The 19225-nt window shown below is 40.7% G+C and overlaps 1 protein-coding gene across 2 annotated transcripts in view; it reads right to left on the bottom strand.

The window, feature by feature from the left end:
* Window positions 1–7184: 7184 nt before the first annotated feature.
* ELOVL5 (ELOVL fatty acid elongase 5) overlaps window positions 7185–19225 on the bottom strand; it is a 49372-nt gene continuing 37331 nt past the window's right edge. For both annotated transcript variants that reach the window (XM_015821221.1, XM_015821222.1), the window contains exons 4-8: window positions 17472–17549; window positions 12558–12729; window positions 10758–10882; window positions 9380–9514; window positions 7185–8299 (exon numbers count right to left, since the gene is read on the bottom strand). In XM_015821221.1, the coding sequence (XP_015676707.1) occupies window positions 8168–8299; window positions 9380–9514; window positions 10758–10882; window positions 12558–12729; window positions 17472–17549 (642 nt within the window). In that variant the 3' untranslated portion in view covers window positions 7185–8167. The remainder of the gene's footprint in view (window positions 8300–9379; window positions 9515–10757; window positions 10883–12557; window positions 12730–17471; window positions 17550–19225) is intronic.

Raw genomic sequence — 19225 nt, 5'->3', positions numbered from 1 at the left:
CAATTTGACATAACTTTCTTGAGCATCCCCAGGGTACCAATTCACATGCTTCTCTTACTAGTAGTACCTATGGTCAAATATTTATTCATTTAAAAACAACCAATGAACATTATTATTATTAACATTATTCTCTACTATTTTTTATTAGCTTGTGTAGTATGTTCTGTGTACAGTAACAAAATTATCTCATTGTGTTTTGTTCTTAAATAATGAAAAATAAAACAAACGCAAGTTCAAAAATATGCACAATTTTTAAAAAAAGTGTAATCCAATTATTCTTGCAAAGCAGCATTAATTTTCAACATTGAAGAACTTTATCAAGCTAGAATGCTCTTCTTTATAAAACATTTAAAAAGTTTGTTATAGCATATGCGACAATATGAGATTAGAAAAATATTGGGGTTCCCCCCCCCTGTATTTTCTTATTCTGCCACTTCTCTAACTCTTGAGACAGCCATGTTAATTTGGACTGGAAAATCTGGATGATCACTGGATAGAAGGAATTATAGATAGTTGTTTAGCAACCACAATTGGTACGTCAACTCAGTTGTTAAGCCAAACGGTCGCTAAATGAAATTGTGAGTAGGCTTACGATCTCATTCAGTTTTCCTTTGCTTTATAAATCTCTGATGGTCATAAATGTGATGATTGGTTGTAAAGTTACTTTTTCACTGGTGTCATAAGTATGAACTGAGTATGGATTGCCTATATACTTTTTGCCGCCATCTAGTGATCATCCTCAGTTTTAAATTTCAGGTATGGTAAACTAATGAGTTGGGCAAGCCTAGGTATCAATTTTCATGTTTGCACAAATCCTTGTAGCCATTAGATGGCACCCGGGCCCTTTCCAGTCACGACTAATTACAGGAACTAGGAACTTTGCAATCCAGATCTGGTAGTACTAGAGTTACAAAATGCATTTTCTCTAGTATAAACTTTTGAGGTACCTGAAAAAGATGGCATTACAGAGATAGAATTAACAGAGAGTTGGATTACTGAAGCATGGAGAACACACAAAAGCAATGCTCTTGTCAGACAACCTGTAAAGCCTGAGTTTGGAATAAAACTCTTAAACATGTGTTTTTTCTGCAAGAGCAAAGGCCACTCCATTAGATTAAAGGCAACATAAAATTGGCAAAGAAGAGGGAGTTTTTTTTAAAAAGCCTAATAGCCTTTTAATGACCATTTCCAGTTACGTTGATTGCTTTGGAAGAACATCAGTGCTCCTGAGCTGGGAAAGATGAATCTTGTTCCTAGCACAAGACGAAAGAACATGTCCCTTCTCAACTGAGGTGGATACTCCATTAGTTTTCGACTCAGCCAACTGTGATGAGCAATCACACCAGGATATCTCGAGCAATATGAAATAAAGCACATAGTTATGGGGCTGAAGGACATACAAGACTTTGCTGTACTGGCCTCCTGTGCTAATCAGAGAAAAGAGAGCCACAGCAGGTATTAGAAGCTCCTGTAAGGGGCTGTTTTGGGACGTGGGACTTGCCCCAGAAGGGGCATTTCCTCAGATTCGGTTCCCAGGAGGGGGGGCACTCCAGGGGAGCAAGAAACAACTCAGTTCATATAATTTGTGTGACAGAAACAGGGTGAAAACAACCCCTCCCTAATAGTTTCCAGAGTACAGGCTTCACTAGATAGTAGTTTGTTTCAGTTTGGCAAGATTCTGTCTACAGGCGTAGAACAATAAAGACACCTGATTGGAAGAATCACTATGTGTCTTTCTTGATTTTTGGAGCCTGACAAGAATGACCTTGGTTTGTCCAAGGACCATAGAATCACAGCCCTGTCAGGCAGGTTATGATATTTTATTTTTTAAAAAATATTTATTTGTATTCTGCCTTTATTATTTTTACAAATAATTCAAGGCAGCAAATATACTTAATATTTCTTCCTCTTCCTATTTTGCCCACAACAACCCTGTGAGGCGAGTTGGGCTGAGAGAAAGAGTAATTAGCCCAAGGTAACCCAGCTGGCTTTCATGGCTAAGGAAAGACCAGAACTCATGGTCTCCACCGCTTTCTGTCCAGAGGCATTTCTAATGGGCAGACTTAAAAAAAAAAATCAAGATTGCTCATGAATCCATTTGATGGAATGCAATACCCAGTGACCTCCTCCACCCCACTGAAATTCTCCTAAAAGCTTTAGCAATGGACTAATGTGTCTCGTATTAATAAATAACAGCTGTGCACTTGCTGTATGCTGACAGAGATGTGCCCAGCAGGTAAATGGCCATGGATTTAAAGCTATCAGTTATATTCCCTACCAAGTACACTCTGTTTTGAACAGGGGATCTTTGAGGGCCTATGTTCCCGACTTCATTTCCTTCTCAGAAATGAAACCTTTCCATAAGGTGACATTAGAGTGATCTTCGATTCATTGCCACAACATGAATGATCAACTCAAATTCATTTAACCTTCCAGGTATCTGTTTTTAACACCAGTATAATGTAAGAGCCAAGAAAGCCCACTTATCTGTTGGAAACATGCAAATATGATCCCTGGTATGCCTGCTGTTTTATGGATGAGAGCCCTGTTAGAAGGTGTGTTCTGTGAAAGTATCTTTAAACCCCCATCAAAATTTGATTAAAGGCCCTCAGCTAGAATAGGGACCCTGACATTGTCCTTCAACAGTGAGCAGCAGATCGCGTAACATATTGAAGAAGCACGAGATGGATTGAGAACAAATAAGCACATATATCAAGTGTAATGCAAATTGCCATTTTCCTTTGTGAAAATGTATTTAATCTCCAAAAGATATGCAAAGTACCCACCATTTGTGTAATCACACACTATGTCTGCCGATTCATCCACAAATACATAATGGGAACAAGGAAAAAGGAGATTCTGCCACATTCCAGATCTCCAAATGACAGCAAAAAAGCTAAAAGCCTCTCTAAAATCTTTGCTGTCATCTACTGACCATCTGGAGTTTTGAAGTCAAAATTGATCATCCCAGCGTTACTAATTTCTCATCTGTTGCCTCAACAGGAAACTTTAAAATTTTTATTAATGTACTTTAGCAAAACATCAGGTGGCAATTGTCCGTTACCATACTGACTTTGCTAGAAACCGTCCTGCGACCTTCCCAATGTTGTGAGATGCCTCGTCATAAATTAATCCACCCCTGGCGGTATTGTGCAGGTACATACCTTATCCATGATATGAGTAATGACCTAGCAGGTTTCCAGAAATAGACTTTAAATGATATAAATGCTGCTTCACTCTACAGATCCAGCTGCCACTAAATAAAATGAAAGAAACTGGCAATGATAAATTTGCAATCTGGCAAGGAAGTGAACAGGAACACTTGATATTTTCTCTCATTGACCACCAAAGCCAAGGATTATCTGGAAGGGGAAAGGAACATTCTAAAGGGGAGATTCTTTTGCCTTCGCTGGCTAAATCAAGGGGGGGGAGGATTCCTGTCCCCAACCTGTGGGCCATGGCCCACTACTGCTCCGTGGCCTATTTGCAACCGGGCCACAAGTGGCTGGCTGGCGCACGTGTCTGCATACACAGCTCCACTCACGCGAGCATAATGGACGCTCAGGGCCTTACTCGTGCAAGCATCATAGGTGCTCAGGGCCTCACCTGCACAGGTTGTGAGTGCTTGTGGCCCCACTCACATGAGCGCTCAGGGCCTGACTTGTGCAAGTGTTGCGGGCGCTTGCAACCCCACTCGCACAATAGGTGCTCAGTGCGCACACACACGCCTGCCCCTCCCACAAAACCATCCCCATTCCGCCCTCCCCCGTACGGGCCGCCAACATGGAAAGGTTGTGGAACTCTGCTCTAGGGAAGATGTCACCTGGAGGTTAAAAAAGGTCAGCTTGGGAAGGACTTTTGATTTCATTTAAGACTGTAAAGCAGTGGTTCTCAACCTTTTTAATGCCGCGACCCCAACCGGTCGTAAGTCGAGGACTAAACCGGTCATAAGTCGAGGACTAAACTGGTCGTAAGTCGAGGACTACCCAACCGGTCGTAAGTCGAGGACTTTCCCTGCCCGGGAGCGCCGTGCATGCGTGGTTCCGCCCCCTGCGCCGGCCGAGGCGTAGCTGGCAAGCGGCAGAGACGGAGCAGGCCAACCACCAGCTGGCCCAGCCCAAGGGAGGTAAGGCACCCGCCGGAAAAGGGGGAAAAAATGGCGGACAAAAAAAATGGCAGACAAAAAAAAACGGCGGGCAGCCTTTCTTGGTGACCCCTGTGAAATGGTCGATCGACCCCAAATGGGGTCCCGACCCACAGGTTGAGAACCACTACTGTAAAGGAAGAGCCTCTCCACATCTGTAAGTGGAACTCCTGAGCAGTTTAGGAATTGTGGAGTCCTTAGTGCTCTCTGAGCTTGGTGGTCTTCTTGCAGACATTTCATTATCAAACTAGGTAACATCATCAGTATCAATGAGTGTGAGGTTTGCTGCTTGTTTACATACAGTAGCTTGCCCTGCCAGCAATAGTAGTGATGTTACCTCATTTGGTAATGAAATGTCTGCAAGAAAGCAGCCAAGCTTAAGAGAGCGCCGAGGATCCTCCAGTTCAACCCTTAGCTACAAATATTCCCTTCTATCAGTTTAGAAACAAATTCAATGGAAGGAAACAGTAATTATTTTAAAGTACACATCTCCACTGAACAAAGGTCCTCCCCTGCCCAGGAACATAGCCTCTCTCAGTATCTACTCAGATGTAATCCTGACCAAGTGCTGTGGGACCTTCTCCAAGTTAAGTAGATACAGAATTGCAGCTTAAAGGGCATTTAGGGTACAAAACAACAGGAGGTTTTAATTTTTTTTTACATTTTTATTAAAATACTTTAATAAAACAGCTAAATATAGAGTAGGCAATTATCTGTCACTGTACTGACTGTTAAAAACTGCTCAGTGAGCTTATTGGTGTTATAAAATAGTTTGTCTTTCAAATATGAATCGGGGGGGGGGGGGGGGGGAAGGGAGGGGGAGAGAGAGAAAGAGAGAGAGAGGAGAGAGAAAAAGAAAATGCAAACAGGCCTAAATAAGACTCCTCACTTTTGCTTCAGGTCTGGACATCAATAAAGGTCATTCCGTGAGCTGCAGTTTACAAATCTCTTAGGCTTTGTACTTGACCCAGTTTCTGACTCAGATGGCATTCCTCATTGATACTGAACAACTCCCAGGGCAGAACCACTACTTCAAACCAGGACAGGGAGGCAAAGGGGCCTTTTCAACCCTTTCCCTCCACCTGCATTTGTCATAATTGGAATCGGGGTCTACTTGTGACAAGAGGAAAACTCTTATGAATGCCAGTGGGAATTTTCTTCTCCGTGCAAACAACAGGGGAGCATGAGAAAAACACATGAGAAAAACTAAAATGGAGAAATTTTTAAAGTCAATTTTTGCTGAATGCTGTTTAACTTTTTCCTTTCAAAAATTAAGTTAACTTGGCTTATTTATTCCTGGAATTACCAAAAAGGAAAAAAAAATGTTCATCAGTAATTGGTGGTATGTAAGGGCAAAAAATTGGAACATCTCATGTAAAAATACAAATACTAAATAACAGGTGTTACAACGCTGCATTGGGTCTATTAAAATGTCAATATATTAAAACACAAGCACAGGTATCAAGAATGATTTAATGATTAAACACAAAACATAACAATGCAGGTATTTCTGATAAGCTAAGGGTTTTTTTTATTTTTAGCACACACATATTTAGACAGCATATTTTGTTTGAATGGTAAAGCTGCTGTATGAAATATGTGAAAACTTTGCAAATCAATAACTAGAAACCAAGACATGTACATATAAGTCTTGAGAACATTAAACACACACAAACACACACAAACACACTTAGAGGCACACACACAAAGTAAATCAGTGCTGTCTCATTCAGAAACAAGGTGGGGCAGGGATGGGGAGGAATTGACTGAAGAAACAAATCAAATCTGCAAAGACTAATAATTAGTCTCAAACATTAGCTGTATGAGAACATGGTAAACTCATATCTGTATAAATATAAAATCATAAAACTCTTAATATATAAACTTGGACAGACAAGGATGGAGGGAATGGCTTGATACAAAGTACAGATTAGCATGTTAACAGATTAAAACGCCACCATTTTACACAGTATATTTCTTTACAGATACCTGCTTATCAACCAACACTGTAAATATCTCTGTGTGGTTTGTGTGTGGGAGGGAACAATTACAACAGAGATTTCAACAAGCATTTCCAAAATAAATGTCCAATGACACAAGGAACCAGAGAAGAAAAGGATGAAAGGAAACAAACCTCATTTTGTTCCAAGAATTTTTCATATAACTATAGTCTGACATGAGCTAACGCAACACTCTGAAAAGGCAAAAACTGGAAAACATTTACTAGAGGCACATTTCTAAAGTCAATGAGTTGGATCCAAGAGTTGCTTGTGTGAATGGAAGGATTCCTATTTGCACTGGGGCAGATCCCCCACTTTGCAGAAAAGTTTCCCTATACAGACGTAGCCTTCTCTGCCCTACGCTATTCATTCTCAAGTATACTCCGGCTTCAATACTGCAGAGGAAGGGGGGGGGGAGCCAGGGTTCATCCCAAAGTTTTGTTAAAGTTGCAATAACAACTGATTGGCAAAAACTAGGAAAAAATGGGGCAAATGCTAGATTTACCCAGGAATAGCGTTGAAGTGTGGTTGAAACAATGCTGTCCGTCAGGCTCAACATCTGCAATTTTCAGAGATCTGCTTCGTAATTTAATCAAGAGCCCTTTCCTTGGCTCGCCCTGGCCCAACCTGAAGACTCATTCTGTGATTTTTCAAAGTGAGGGGAAGACATGGCGATGAAATGGGAAAAGAACGAGCTGTGCCTTCCTCATCAGGAAGAGAAGAACCCACAGCTGGTTTCATCTGAGATGTTGCCTGTCGCTTTAAAAGGAAGCAGCCACATTTTCAGGATGCAACACTGGGAACGTTGGGTGGGAAAAAGAGAGCAGGCGAACCTCCCCAAGCATCCTGCAATGCTTAAGAGAGTCAGCATCCCATTCTAGACACTGCCAAAGCAAATGCGAAGTTTCTGTGACTTATTAAAAGTTAATGGAGGAAAAAAAATTACTTTTAAAAGGTGAACTGCTGCAGACTTGTTACAAGAAAACAAGAAAAAGAGCAAGTCCTGACCAAACTAAATGGCCATTTTATTTTTTAATTATTATTTTTTTAGCACTGGTGTCATTTCAAACAGAGCATATATAGAAGCATGAGCGCCTTTGAGCGTCACGTCACAGACAGCCCACTGCGTCTCTTTTGATTTGCGAAAGGAATTAAACAACGTTGCACCTCGGCTGAAAAGATGCCTCCCTCAAAACAGGCTGCACACATACTGCGCCAATGATACTTGGTATGGGTGAAGGGTTTAACAGGGGATTTACCCTAGCTTTCCGGGTTTGGTAGATAGACATTTTTATATTCTAGACCTGAAAATAGTCATTTGTAAAAAGGGGTCATTAAGGAGATCGTTATCATCGGTATGGAAATATAATCCCTCCACAGGAAATGAGGCTGTACGCTTGAACATGTGGGGAGACCCACATGTCTATGTATGTGAACTTTTCATCAATGACCCTGTGCTTCTCCGTTTGGTATCCGTACCAGGGCCATAAAAATGCCATTTGAGAAGCTGCTCCCTTAGAATGAAACAGTTCCATACATTTTCAAACTGGTAATTAGATTTTAGGCCCTGCTTTTATTTTGATTTAAGGCATGTGTGTTTTAAACTGCTGAAAAGAAAAAAAGAACTGAATTTTGTCATACAAATTACAGTAACATGCACTATCTACAATTAAAAATATGAGTCTGAATTACAGTTTTGGAATCGTGAATCCTAATTCAGCACCTATTATATTGACTAGTAAGGCAACAGCAGTGTCTGTCATACTACAATAATACCACCTTCCACATTTTATGCTTCAGTCTATGATCCTCCAGGATTATCAACATCATCAACTTTAGCTTATGGACAGTTTCTAGGATGTTTTGCACTGGTTAAATCCTACATAAATCGACACTATTCTAGGCAGGAATAGTTACAGTAGCTGTCAAGAGTTATCAGTGCACAACACACATTGTGCTTACAATCAGATTTTGTTGTTGTTGTTGTTGCCTGGGATATCAGAATAGTTTTTCAGTTTGGTCTTCAATCCTTTCTTTGTTTTATTTGCTTCACATTGTTCCCAAAAGAAGAAAAGCTATTTGTGTGCCCGTTCATAGCAGCTGCGGATCCATTCTGATATTCTTTCCTTCTGGAGGCTGCTTTTTTGTTGTAAGTCTTTAAAACAAAAACCACAAACACACAGAGAGACAGGTCAGTAATAGCTTTTGCCACAGGACCAAAGAGAAGGGGGGGAAAATCAGGGTGTTTTTTATATTATGCTAAGTACCTTCTTCTACTCAGACTGCCTTAAGGGGCAGAGTCTGATTTGTGATCAGAATTAAAGTTTGCTCAAACTACAGTCTCCTGCACAGCAATGAAAAATAAACTCTACTTTATTGGAAAATGTGAACAGAACTTTCTCTTCATACAGCCTATGGGTAGGGGGATGCTCATGCTCATTCAATTCTCCTAATTTCGGGGAGATCCAAAGGTGTTCCTTACTAAATTCAAGAAGTTATCATTGTCCTAAATTTGGGACACAGAACCAGGCTGAATTGAAACAACTTACGATCCCCACCAAACTAACAACTGGAGGGGGAAAAAAAGAGACAAACCATGTCACACTTACTTAAAAAGATCCATTTAATTAGATCACTGTATAATCTTTTAGAACAATATTTAGTGCATTCTATAGCAGGGGTCCCCAACCTCTGGGCCGTGAACCATTTGAAATCGGGCCATGGAAGGGGCGGACAAGTGCATGCGTCCCCACTTGTGCAAGCAGTGGGCGAGTGCATGTGCCCATCACTCACGCAAATGGAGCTGCACGCGTGTGTGCTTGCCCACTGCTCGTGCAAAACCATCCCTTTTCCCTTCCCCCCGCCAATCCACAAAGCCGGAAAGGTTGGGGAACTCTATACCTTTTCAGATGCCTACTAGGACTGTGCAATGTTTCAGATTTGAAGGCCAAAAAGTGCTTTGAGCCAATGGGGTCACAAAAGTAGCCCTGCCTATAAATTCTTAAAGCAACTGTCTTTTCCTGGGATGACTCAGCAATCCTGAAACTGGGAGAAGGCATAATTGGCTTAAGGATCCATAAACGCATAGAATGAAAGACTCTCTCATATTAAAATCCAACTGTCCACAAATTTAAGAAGCATGTTCTGATGCATGAGCCCTTCTAGCAATTTTTTTTTAATCCTGGGGATGGCCACCCCACTCCTCTTCTTCTGGAAAATACCCAACTTAACCTACCTGGACATAGAAATTTGTGAAAAGGATAATCAAGGAGATCATGTAACCAATTTGGAAGTATAACCATCCCATAGGGAAGGAGCAAGGCCAAATGGCGCCACAGGTTGTCTGGATGATTGTCAGAACAAATTGTACCTAGAGGGTAAGAGGAGAAAACGGTTATTTAAGGAAACAGCAAATGCTGTAGTAGCCAAGCAGAGCAGGAATCAATCACAATCACAATCGATCACAATCCTACTGTATGCTCTTATTAAAATCGGCACCACAACTTCCAGCCATTCCGTAAGGAAAATGGGGTGGTGCTCCATTCCAAAAAAATTCAGGCTAACTGGGAGGTTGATACTTCTGACATTCAATTAAACTCAAGCAGTAGTATATAAAACACGAAGGGAGGTTACCCAAAAGATAAAAGTGACTTTTGTGCAAATGAGCAGTGCTTAAAGATAGATTGTCATGAGTCTCAAGGTATCGTTTCAAAATTGCTACAGAAACGGGAAAGTTGGCTGGTCACAGTTCCTCCAACAGGCTGGAAACAGTGAACATGTTGAAAGTGGCCCACTTGACAGTGCCCTCATCAAGATCTCTGTGCTTATTGCAGTACGGGTAGTCCTCAACTGACAGCCATTCGTTTAGTGACCGTTCAAAGTTATAATGGCACCGGAAAAAGGGACTTATGACCATTTTTCACACTTATGACCGTTGCAGCATCCCCATGGTCACGTGATCAAAATCCAGACCCTTGGCAACTGACATGTATTTATGACGGTTGCAGTGTTGCAGGATCGCGTGATGACCTTTCACGACCTTCCGACAAGCAAAGTCAATGGGGAAGGCAGATTCACTTTACAATTGTGTTACTAACTTAACAACTGCGGCAAGAAAGGTTGTAAAATGGGGCCAAACTCACTTAACATCTGTCTCACTTAGCAGCAGACGTTTGGGCTCGATTGCGGTCGTACGTTGAGGACTACCTGTATGTCAAATGGAACTCTTCAGTTGTACATGCCTTTGTACTAAAGGGTGGGACATCTACTGGAGCTTCTGCACCTGCTAAAAATTGCTGTGAAAATTAAAGAATAGGGCAGTCTACTGAACTTTTCCTCTCTTGGACAAGAGTCCCCATAGCTCTGCTATCAGGTCATACGATGAATTTGGATATGTTAACATTTATTACAATGTGCAAATACAGTCCACAGCTAAGCTTGGGGTTAAGGCAAACAGCTTTAACTACAATCAGAAACCAGGAATTTTAGATAACGTACAAGACCCGTGGCCATATGGGTTAAGATCTCATACAGACTTATAAATGTTTGGTTCTTTCCAAAAAGAACTTGCTCCTATTTGTTGAAAAAAGCAACCACAGTTCACTACAACTCACCAGCTGTCCCTGAGTGATGTATTTCTTCCACCAGAGATATGGGCGCATAGATGGGATAACAGATAGTCCATAGTAGGAATACATGAGGACATGAATAAAACTGTTAAGAGTGGCACCAAAATATGCTATGGGTTGTAAGGAGAGAGGGGAAAATGTAGTGAAAACATTATCGCTCTAAATAAGTTATAAAATTAATATTTTACAAACATTTAAAACTTAATCCAAGATTAGAATAAAATTAAAACCTGGAAACACTAAGGAAAGGTGGTTTAATGTCATCTCTGAATTTGAACCGGTTGTAACCTTGTTAATTATAAGAGATTTCTCCCAAAGCTACTTAAGAGTGTGGTTTCTAGGGAATGCTACAAATTGTAATAGCACCGACTTTGTTTATAGGCCATAGTTCAGCCATACACATCAACATTTATTACAATCAGTAGTCAAGCTACATAACCACGGAGATAGAAGAGGCATCTATTTACATCATACTTTGCATCTAAGCATTTACTACCAAAGATGAATGAACTTTGAATGCACAGTGACCGTTTCCTCATCTCTCTCATTTGCTAACCTGGTGCAAACAAGATGAAGTTATTTCCTGCAAGCGCTACGGGCATCTGATGTTAACAGTATGGAAACCTCCACACTGCATGAACATATAACTGATAGCATGTCTGTAAGGGTGACATTAACGTAGAGCTGCTACCGCAGGGAAAAGCTTTTTGATAGCTTCTGCCCGGCATTGTTTTGGACAGTTTGATACCTATTTCCAACTGGTAATTCAGAACATCTAGCACAGTGCAAGTTGGCAGGGGACAAACATCTGGCAACATATAAAGCTAAACAAAATAAGACAAAGAAGTAGCAATCAAGGACAAAAGGTAACTGTGAAGGAGTTAATCAACCAGCCTCACCTTTGGTGACTGAGAATAAAAAAAAGTTTTACCAAATTAACCACAGCTTCGACAAGCGTCATTATAAGCCTTATAAACAATTAGAAACAAAACCCTTTCAATCTAGTGAATTAACAGAATGCATATATAGGTAAATGTCTATGGAGATTCTCAGCCATCCAGGTCATAGTTATCCCAAAGATGCTTTTTCACGAGGCAGCTGGACTTTCTTGTTTTTCTCTGAAGACGTTTCACTTCTCATCCAAGAAGGTTCTTCAGCTTCTCATTTTCCCCACCGTCCAATCAGAGCTGAAGAAGCGTCTTGGATGAGAAGTGAAACGTCTTCAAAGAAAAACAAGAAAGTCCAGTTGCCTCCTGAAAAAGCATCGTTGGCATATATAGATAGTCCTCAACTTATGAACTTTCATTTAGTGACCGTTTGAAGTTACAGCAGCACTGAAAAAAGCGACTTATGACTATTTTTCACACTTATGACCGTTGTAGCATTCCCATGGTCACGTCATCAAAGTTTGGGTGCTGGGCAACTGGTATGTATTTATGACAGTTGCAGTGTCCCAGAGTCATATGATCACCTTTTCCAACCCCTTGACAAGCAAAGTCAATGGGGAAGCCAGATCCACTTAACAACCATGTTACTAATTTAACAGTTGCAGTGATTCACTGAACTCGGGCAAGAAAGGTCGTAAAATGGGGCAAAACTCAATAGCTGTCTAGCTTAGCGCTGGAAATTTCGGGCTCAATTCTGGTCATAAGTCAAGGACTATCTGTACACATGTAATATTTTTTTTAAAAAATGAAACTCTTCTAGATTTAGACACGTGTATATGTATATACAGTATCATAGACACATAGATCACCTCCCATCCAGAGTCTCAAGAATACTTACAGTGGCCACAAGGTACCCAGTTCATAACAAACCACCAAATATTCAACATAGTCGTATGGTGGAACACATGAAGAATGGTGATTTGGTGGTTATTTTTTCGTAATATAAAGAAGAAAGTATCCATAAATTCGATGAGCTTTGAGAAGTAATACCACCAGAGGACCCGTATAATCTGGTAAGAGGAGAAATAGTTCAGATGTTTTGATCCACAAAGACATGTAAAATAAAACTCCGGGGCATATTCTCTGCCTCAAAGGCAGGCGCTAGCTGGGCAAGATCCTAGTGCAGGAGTCCCCAAACCCCGATCCATGGACCAGTACCGGGCCGCGGCATGCCAGCAACCAGGCTGCACAAGCAAGCAAAGCCCCATCCGCGGGACGTAGGCAGCACACAAAACCATGCCCCCTCTGATCCATGGAAAAACCTCTCTCCACGTAACCGGTCCCTGGTGACCAAAAGGTTGGGGACCTCTACCCTAGTGGATCAAGTGCTCCTTCTGATCCACTCTCTGCTAGAGCAGTGTTTCTCAACCTTGACAGCTTGAAGATCGGTGGACTTCAACTCCCAGAATTCGCTGGCTGTCAAGGTTGAGAAACCCTGTGCTAGACCACAGCTTCATTCAGTAGTGTTCTGGGCTTCCAAACACAGGACCATTTCACGGCCAGGTGTTAAATCTTTCCTGTTCAAAGGAAAGAGAGGTGGCTCTACTGTGCAGTCCAAACACTTTGGGCATGTCTGAAGCAGCTATTTGATTATAGGTATAAAACTGAAGCTGTGACTGAAGTAGAAGACACTATAATTTTATGCTTATTAAACTGTAGCTCAGGTGCATCAAAACTCACAAGGGAAATGTTTAATCCTCACATTGCTACAGAGATCCCTGAACAATCTGAGCAAACATGAGTTAAGGCTATTGTATTCCCTAAGCTTTTGCCAGGTTGGAGAGACTGAGATCCAGAGGAAGGTTGATTATGAAGGGAAAGAACTAGTTTTGAGCAAGCTACAGGCAAGCCTATTATGAAATAGCAAGCTAGCCTGTTTTGGTACCCCATGTTGATATCTCACTCAATTAAAACTAAGTTACAGGACAAAGAATAATTAGACTGAAGAATTTGCAAACAAAAGCAAGAATTAGGTGAGAAGATTGACCCCCCCCCTTCCAACAATATGATGGGTAGCTGATGGAAAGAGGTCTTTTTGGCTGAAACCCCAAAATAAAGAATGCAGTACAAGCTTTTAGGGAAAGCCTCAAGACTAATTTCTTTTCCCTGGCATTATCCAGGATTATGAATGTTTTAGGCTCAATTGTTGGGGAATTTTGCAATTTTAGCATTTTAAGAGATATCCCTTTTATTACTGTTACTAGCTTTCAGTAAGTTGTGATGTGTATTGCTTGCTCATTTCTTTCTAATGTTACAAAATTAAGATACATATATTCTGGGGGTTATTAAATCTATCCCTACATAAGAGGCACCTGGTATAACCTAAGGTAGAGAATTAACCACTAGCTCTCTTCATTTTAATGTTTTAGAATTTTTTAAAAAACAAATTCCACGACTGCCCTGCTCTCAAGATTGCACAATCTCATTTTCCCCACTTAAGAGAAGCATTTCAACATCTGATTATGAAAAGAAAGAAATGGATGGGACTGAGTCTCGAACAACTGGAGAGTCTCAGATTAAGAGGTCAACCATACATCACTACAGAGTCTTGAAAAGCTTTTTATTCCTTTTGCATGCAATTCTCCTAGAGCCACACTGATAGATTATTGTGGTTGGTTACCTGAGGGTTCCAAAACCTATTCAGTCACAAAACTGCCTTTTGAACACTACAACTCTCAATATAGTTGTATCACTTGACATACTCCTCCTGTATGATACAATACTCTGTTTGGACGAAAGGCAAGATAAAGATGCTCAATTCAAATGTAGTTATATGAATCAGATAATTCCTAGTGAATAATTTAATTTGGGAAGAAGTTCTGAACTGATACTTCCTTGTTAGTGTGACACGAAAAAGAGAGGTTGACAGGCCTGGCTCCTTTGCTGACACCAGGTATATAATAGAAATGGGGAGGACAGATTATAGGACTCTAAATTGTTCTGGCTCTAAGCAAAAATTTGGCAAGCCAGGATTCAGACTGCAAATCAATCTAAAAATTCCTAAACAGAGTTTTTGCACATTTTAAAAAAAGGATAATGGTACTGAAATTTCAAAACAATGTCTGCTGAAATGATCACATGATGTTGATCAGATTACAACTGGGAAAGTGCATATTTGAATATTGCAGATAATGGCTTATATCCAAGTTCCATCTTAGCCTATTTTGAGGTGCTCATTTTAAAAATGAGATTAAAAAAAAAAATAGCAGTACTCCGTGATTATCTACAGCCTCCAAAGAACCATTAGGCTCGTATCAATGATTCTTCTAAATGCCATTTCAGATTAAAGGAGACTTTAAAACCTCGCAAAATAAAGGCTAAACATTTCAAATAGATGAGGTTGGTCTATTGATTCCTGGAATTGCTATTGAAATTGAAAGTCTAAAAATGTATCTTATTACAATTATTTTTAGTCTGACTTTTAGAATAGAGCCCTGCCAAGGAGACACATAGAAAAAATGATAAACACTAATGATAGCAATTGCAAGCAAGACAGCAGCCTCAAATTACAATTTAAGAAAAATTCAAGACTAAATGGAAAAGAAGAAAACAAGTTTGAACTTTAGAAAAGAATGGATTCAGGGGAGAAGATTGGATGGAACACATGAGCTCCCAATGGAAGTTCATCAAGAAAAACTCAGTGAGGGTTGCTCAAACTTTCTGACCTATCTCTTCAACCTTAAAAAAAAATATAAAATATGGAAGGCTATTTTCTTTCAAGCAATTAATGTACAAAACAGACAAATCAGAAGTGGAAATCAGAAGAGCGTATTCCAAAGGAGAGCAAGATGGGCATTAAAAGCATCTTTCCTAAAGCGAATCACGTCGACAACACTTCGGAGGTATTAATTAGGATGTACGGTATTCCCCATTTCTGCAATGCAGCCAAACTTTTATGAACTGACTCATTAGATTTTTTGCTATTTAACTCCCTGCCACTAGTTCCAAGTATTGTTCCATTTGAAGTGTTCCATGCAAATACCTGTGTTTTATCAGAAGTGCGCTATGAAACCCAAGAGCTTGAAAATGAAGGAGTAACACTTGAATTTCTAATGCACTCCTGCAGGTTTTCAGGGATGGTATTATGTTCAGGCAGTATGTTGTGAGCAAAGGCAAATTTTAAGAAGGGGTTTTACATTTTAAAAAGGATTATTATTTTCAACTGCAGACTTACTTAAGAGTTGCTGTTTAAGAGAGTTTTGCTTATAACAAAAATCTTTCTGGGTAATCAGAAACATTCCATATCCTATTTCTTGTAGGAAAGACAAAATAAATGGTTCCAATGATGGTGTTTTTGCTCTAAACCAGGGGTCCTCAACCTTGGCAACTTTAAGACTTGTGGACTTCAACTCCCAGCAAAGCTGGCTGAGGAATTCTGGGAGCTGAAGTCCACAAGACTTAAAGTTGCCAAGGTTGAAGACCCCTGCTCTAAACACTTTTGCAGGTGAAACATTTATTTGTGTTGTTATCAGGAAGGCCCAGGTTCCATTCCTCACCCAGCCTTAAAATACTAAATAACCTATCAAGCCCTTCCATCCAAATTGGACTCATATGGTTGTTAGGAAACTGGGTTGCTTAAAGCCATTTACTAATAATAAATATTACTATTTACTACTATTACTACTATTACAATTTCACTTCAAAGGTAAAATTACCCTTTAAAAAACTTATACAGTATATTTTTGAATTAAAAAAAGTAATAAATTAAACAAATCAGTAGATTTAGAGCAGTGATGGCGAACCTTTTAGAGACCGAGTGCCCAAACTGCAACCCAAAGCCCACTTATGCATCGTCAAGTGCCGGGCGGGTGTGGCCCATTGGCTGGGTGTGGCCAATTGGGTGGGCGTGGCCAATTGGGTGGGCATGGCTGCAGTGCTAACGGCAGACTGGGTGGGACTAAAAAGTTCAATCAATCAATTCCAACTTTGCAAGATCTTTTTTTTCCCGCGAGAAGTTGAAATTGATTGATTGATTGAACCTTTTTTTTTTTACACACGGCAGCGGAAGCCTAAAGCGAAAAGGTTTTATAAAACCCAGCTGAAGGCCTAGGACTGGGGGGACGGCGCACGTGCCCACGGAGAGGGCTCCGAGTGCCGCCTCTGGCACCCGTGCCATAGGTTTGCCACCACTGATTTAGAGTGTAGTACCAGCCAGATCATATTGCTCTTTAAGCAGCCAGTTCTGACTTTTTTTCCCTGTTAATTTATAAAAGTAAACCGAGTGAGTTTTATTGCAGACTACTTTACCTACTTCTCCTACATTAATAAGCCATGATATATTAGTAAATCTTTCCCATGCAAGAGCCACACCCATCTAGCATCCTGGCTGAAGGAAGAGAGATCAAGTTATTGTTCAAGGCCTATTATGGGTTACATTACTGGTAAACCCTTGCTAGCTTGAACAATGAAAGAAGACATCTACATACACCTTCTGCAAATGTTTGTCTTCCAACTCTTATGACAGGTCTTCATTTAGAGAGATTTACACAAGCGTCGCTTCCTTTTGCAAGGCGTTGTTAGCAGGCAATCGAAATTAAAGGCTTAGTCGCCTTTTCCGACAGATGATTCAGATAAAGTAGACTTCAGCCATGCTAGCTGGAATGGAAGGAGTGGATTCTCAGCACATTTGGAAAACATGAGGTTGGGTGGAAGAGCTAGAAGATCATCCTTCCCAGGCAAGCACGCTCACACCTGTAGGAACTGTCTTCTTCAAGAGATAAAATAAAGCAGCAGAGGCAGCTTGGGACATTACCTTCATATCAGCTTCACCTCCACTGTGCGTATCCTGACAGAAGAAATTGTATCCTCCTTCCCATACGCCCGTCACCAGCTAGTGCAAAACAAACATTTGGTCAGTAGACAGCAGGCGCTGACAAAGCGATACCATCAAATCTTGAAAGAATCCAAATCATATCCAAGACAACCCAGAAAAAGAAGGATGAGGGGATAGACCTACCCCATGCAGGTACTGCTCGACTTACAACAGTTCATTTGGTGACCGAAGTTATAAGTTATAATGAAAAAAGTGACGTGACCATTGCAAGATCCCCATGGTCATAGGATCAAAATGCAGACGCTTGGCAATTGCTTCATATTTATGGTGGGGTCATGTGATAACCTTTTGTGACCTTCTGATGGGGTAGCTGGATTCACTTAACAACCATGTTACTAACTAAATAACTGAGTGATTCACTTAACAAAATGGGGCAAAATTCACAACTAATGTCTTGCTTAGCAACATAAATTTTTGGGCTCAGTGGTGGTTGTAAGTTGAGGACTACCAGAAAAAAAAAAGGGAGATTCACCCTTTCTCTATCTTTCTGCCACACCTTCTCGTTCTTTTTCCCTGTGAAGAGCAGCTGAAGGAAGGGCAAATAATCCTGAAGGAAGGGCAAATAATCCTGGCAAAGTCTGAACAAAAATCACAAAAATCTTCTGATATTACACGGAGGAAGGGGCCAAAGACGATCCCCACTCAAAGGCTAAGAATTAAATAGGCTTTAGGATATTCAAGTCTTTTAATATTAAAATATTCCATTTCTTATACATACGGTAAGTCTTTTATGCTTCAGATGCCTGTGGTCAAACAGTTTCTGATGGTTTTCAAAATGTGTAAGATTACAACATTCTGGTTTACCAAAAGCAAAGAAGAAATAGGAACACACCACAATTCTCACCTTTTCAAACACCGCAATTTGGTATGTCAATGTGATACCGTTTCTCTTATCTCTGAACAGAATAAGAATTTATACTCTAATCTATTCTTCTGTTATGCCTCCCATTAACCTTCTGTTTTAGGTTTCCTGGCTGATTTGCAAGGGAGGGATGTACATATGTGCACTTGCCCGCTCCTTTGGGCAGCCCGGTTCTGAACAGCTCACAGCCTGGTAGTGGACAAGGGCCCGGGGGTTGGGGACCCCTAGTATAGCTGACGGTTTGTGAAACCTGGTGCCACATGCCGGTTCCACTTGATTTGAGTTGTATGGAGCCTGTCTTATATGATATAAGTCAGACTGCATGACTACGACAGGGAAGCCCCACGCTCAAATCCCAAACAGCTATCATGCTCCTAGAATCACCTGACCTCATTAAGTCTTAAGACTACAAGTAGTCCTTGTTTTACGACTGGTCATTTTACAAACATTCAAAATTACGATGGCTACAGAAAGGGTGCTTTAGGGTCGTAACACACCCACAGCCAACATAAATGGTCAGAGCGTACTCTTGCAGCCATGACTGCATCTTGCATGGGTGGCCTTTATGACTTGTTGCATTCTGCGTTGATATGACTGCAATTTGCAATGGGGTTTTTTTGCCAGTTTTCAAAAACTACCCATTCACATGGGCAAAAAACACCGGTCAAATGAAAGGGTTCTCTTAATGACTGCAGGCTTTGGTTAACGATCATCCCAGAAAAAGCTTATTTCTGGTCACGTGGGTACGGTCGACGTAGGACTGCAAATCTGTGATCAATTATTTAATTTTATTTTACATTTTTTGTCCCAC

Source organism: Protobothrops mucrosquamatus, unplaced genomic scaffold (genome assembly GCF_001527695.2).
Source record: "Protobothrops mucrosquamatus isolate PMUCROS unplaced genomic scaffold, P.Mucros_1.0 scaffold1278, whole genome shotgun sequence".
NCBI lineage: Eukaryota > Metazoa > Chordata > Lepidosauria > Squamata > Viperidae > Protobothrops > Protobothrops mucrosquamatus.
Note: the sequence above shows the minus strand (reverse complement) of the source record. Positions and strands in the feature narration are given on the sequence as shown.